Genomic DNA, 3,500 nt, shown 5'->3' on the forward strand with positions numbered 1-3,500 from the left:
ATTTAAGTTGTCAGTGAGTGGTGGGCCACTCTGTATATATATATATATACAGTTATGTAATATATACATATATTTATGTTATATATATATATATATATACATTTATATAACATAAATAAGTATAAAAAAGGTAATATCTAAGACACAATAATTATAACAGAGGACTTCAACTTAGCTACTAAAGCTAAAAGAGATTAAAATATTTAATTTAAAAATATAATAGCAATATACGACTTAGAGTAGCGAACAAACTTATGGTTGGAGATGTGTACACATTAGTTATTCAAAATTGCCTTAAACGCATAATTTTCTTTGGGTTCTAACATCTTCTCAAATATTTTTTATAATGCACATAGGACAATACTTATTTATCTTAGATTTGTCGCCAAATTTAAAAACTGGATTAACAAAACTATACATCGTTGCATAAAAAATATCCCAGAGGATAAAGATAGAAAAAGTAAAAAACGTATGCAATGAGTAAGAGAATATTAAAACTTTTTATAAACTATCTTAGTGACTTTATCAAGTTATTGCACTATTTTTGTTCAATAACTTATTATACAACTAATTTTGAAAGTGCATTAAATACTTTAGATATACTAAACTTACAATTAGGAAAATTAATATTATCAGTATCTATAGATCTATGAGACGTTGCATTTCTTGACATATAATCTGAATTAAAATACTCAAAAAAACATATTAATTATTAATCAAACTCAACCTATTATATTCTAAAACAGATTGTAGACAATACGTATTTTTGGATTTATTCGCATAACTCAAATAGTATTTTGGATTATGAATTAAATTTCAATATTTAAATATTTATATTTTTATATACAAGTCCTCTCATGAAATATTATAAGATAATTGATTATTTATTAGCTACTTAGTTTAGAAAATCTTTTACACGGGAATTAAAATAATTACCATGGTGGTAACTATTTTGAATAGACAAGAAAAAAATGAGCAAGTGCTAGAAGTACGAGAAGAAAAACAGCTGATGAAGTTGATTGGATCAAGTTAATCGGACACATCATACGCACAATGACTTTATAATCAACATTCTTCGAAGGACAAATAACTGTGAAGAAACCAAGAGGGCGCCCAGGGAAACAATATATTAATCATATCCTGGAACTAATGAACTGTGCATCTTTTGTTTCACTGTAGTTTTTGGCGTCAGAGAAGAGTGGTTTCAACGACAAGGCATTGCCTTTAATAGATGATGACGATGATAACCATGGTGGTTACTGGGTTAATGCTCAACAATGACCATAGTATATCCCAACGGTTCTATTGATATACTGATAACAGTTTTTCGAGTTCACAATAATTATTGTTGCTTTCAGTTCACCTACTCTATACGCAGTTTAATAAAACACTACTTTCTAGTTCGTACTCGAGGAAATACAGTACTATCATTTTATACCTTAACTAATAAATGTCTTGAATTTGTTTTTAATTTTCGAGTAACTGCGCAAAAGTGATTTTTTTACGGATACGGTTCTTGACACGACATAAAAATGTTGGATCAAGAAAATCAGGTAAAACAGTTTACTTCTTTAACACCTTTTTAATATTATTATTATGTTGTTATTTTATATTTTTTTGTCAAATGCTTCACAACCAAATAGTCCTAGGACGGTCCTCAAGTTGTTTTAAAGGTAAGATTAATGGTAATAAGTTTTTGAATAACAGCTGTAATATTGCATAGCTTAAATAAATGGATAGAAGAAGATCAAGCACAATTTAACATGAATAAATGATGGTGAAGGGTTGAAACAAAAATATTCATTTAAATGAAATTGTTCTCAAAATTGTATGGAAACTTTCTTTTTGTGTCATACATTATTAATACTTAGTTTTGTATTTGAGGCAAAAATATAACTTTTCAGTATTTGATTCAGTAAAATTTTGTATCTTTTGTAAGTGATTAATTAGTATATCAATAAATTTTTAACATTATTTAATTTTGGCTTTCAACTTCAGACAATGGCAAAATCACAAAAATGTTAAATAACTGTTATTGTCTCATTTTTACAGAACTATATCATATCTTTCATGTACATTATATCTTTAATACACTGTGTACCTAAGTAGGCTTTATTGGTGGGTGTTAGTAAACAGTACAACTTCATATGAAATCTATTTATGTTGGTAGATGCGGTTTTAATGTCTATACTATCATTGTAATAATTAAATATTTGTTTAATAGTATATTTGAGTGATTAAAATATATTATTATGGGTTAGATTTGTTTGCTGTTTTCTTTAAGTGATTTGTTAATTTGAAATTATTTTATTATATTTTTGGCAGTAATAATAGTTATGTATTTTCTAGACATTTATATTAATGAGTTATAGTTAAAGTATCACTTTGCATTTAGTGCTATTACTTATACTTAATAATTCATAATTATTATTGATTATAATCGATTTATAATAATAAAATTTAATTAATAAATAAATGGAAAATTATGTTTCAGCATAATCTGCCAAATGGGATTGAACCTAATAGATCATTTCAAGATAAAACAGTTATTAAAGATAGTAAGTTGAAAACATTTTTATTCTTCTAATTAGTTCCTAACAAAATATGCACATGATTGTTAATAATAATAAAGTTAATATCTAATAATAATTATTATCAAATAGATCAAAATGAATCTCTAGATATATCACTAGCTGATTTTAATGTGTCCCAACTTGCAAATAAATTAGAATCTTTGGCTTTAGCAACACCACAGACAATTAAAACTAAACCAGCAAACACAGTTTTTGAAAAAGAATTTGATTTAAAGGATCGTTCTGATTCAACAGATTCTGAAAGTGGAAGACCATTAATTTCCAATAATAGTTCTATTTATAGATCTTTTATAGCTGACAGTGTTGAAAATCTAGAATTAGAACTTTCATCTACTTTATGTCATGATGAATTAAATAAAAACTGCAGTAATATTGAATCTTTCCATGAAACCTTATCATCTGTGAATTTAGATTTAGTCAGTTCTGAGTTTGACGATTCCCAAAATTTATTACACCAATCAACATTGGATAATACAATAAACATATCAGACTATAAAAATTTAGAAACAAAAAATAACAGTTCTATGGATGGTTTAGAAGCTGAGATCAAACTTCAGGTATGTTATTGTTCAAAAGTATTTATAATATTATATAACAAAATTAATTTTTTTGTAGCAATTAAATATATCAGAAACTAATATCAAAAATTCTAGTGAAGCTGGTCCAGTAATAGCTGAAGGTATTAATACATTTATCATACTGAAACAATTTTTTTTTTTACTTTGAAAGGTTTAATACTAAAATTCTTATCTATAATTCAGTGTTTATGGGTTCTTGAGAATTGCTTTCTTATTTTGTTTTTCTTTACTATAATGAATTTTTAATAGTTTCCATAATATTTGACATTAAATAATATTAAGTTGTTATTTTTTATTTTTATAGGTTTTACACCTGCTGTTGGGTTTA

At 25.7% G+C, this 3,500-nt stretch overlaps 1 protein-coding gene across 1 annotated transcript in view; it reads left to right on the forward strand.

Annotated features, from left to right (window-relative positions):
- The first annotated feature begins 1,321 nt into the window (after positions 1-1,321).
- The window catches only part of LOC126893892 (uncharacterized), a 3,674-nt gene continuing 1,495 nt past the window's right edge, over positions 1,322-3,500 (forward strand). Inside the window, exons 1-5 of the mRNA XM_050664435.1 lie at positions 1,322-1,553; positions 2,495-2,558; positions 2,664-3,151; positions 3,210-3,273; positions 3,477-3,495. Of these exons, the coding sequence (XP_050520392.1) occupies positions 1,533-1,553; positions 2,495-2,558; positions 2,664-3,151; positions 3,210-3,273; positions 3,477-3,495 (656 nt within the window). The 5' untranslated portion in view covers positions 1,322-1,532. The remainder of the gene's footprint in view (positions 1,554-2,494; positions 2,559-2,663; positions 3,152-3,209; positions 3,274-3,476; positions 3,496-3,500) is intronic.

This window comes from Daktulosphaira vitifoliae, unplaced genomic scaffold (assembly GCF_025091365.1).
Source record: "Daktulosphaira vitifoliae isolate Bord-2020 unplaced genomic scaffold, ASM2509136v1 Scaffold_1, whole genome shotgun sequence".
Lineage (NCBI taxonomy): Eukaryota > Metazoa > Arthropoda > Insecta > Hemiptera > Phylloxeridae > Daktulosphaira > Daktulosphaira vitifoliae.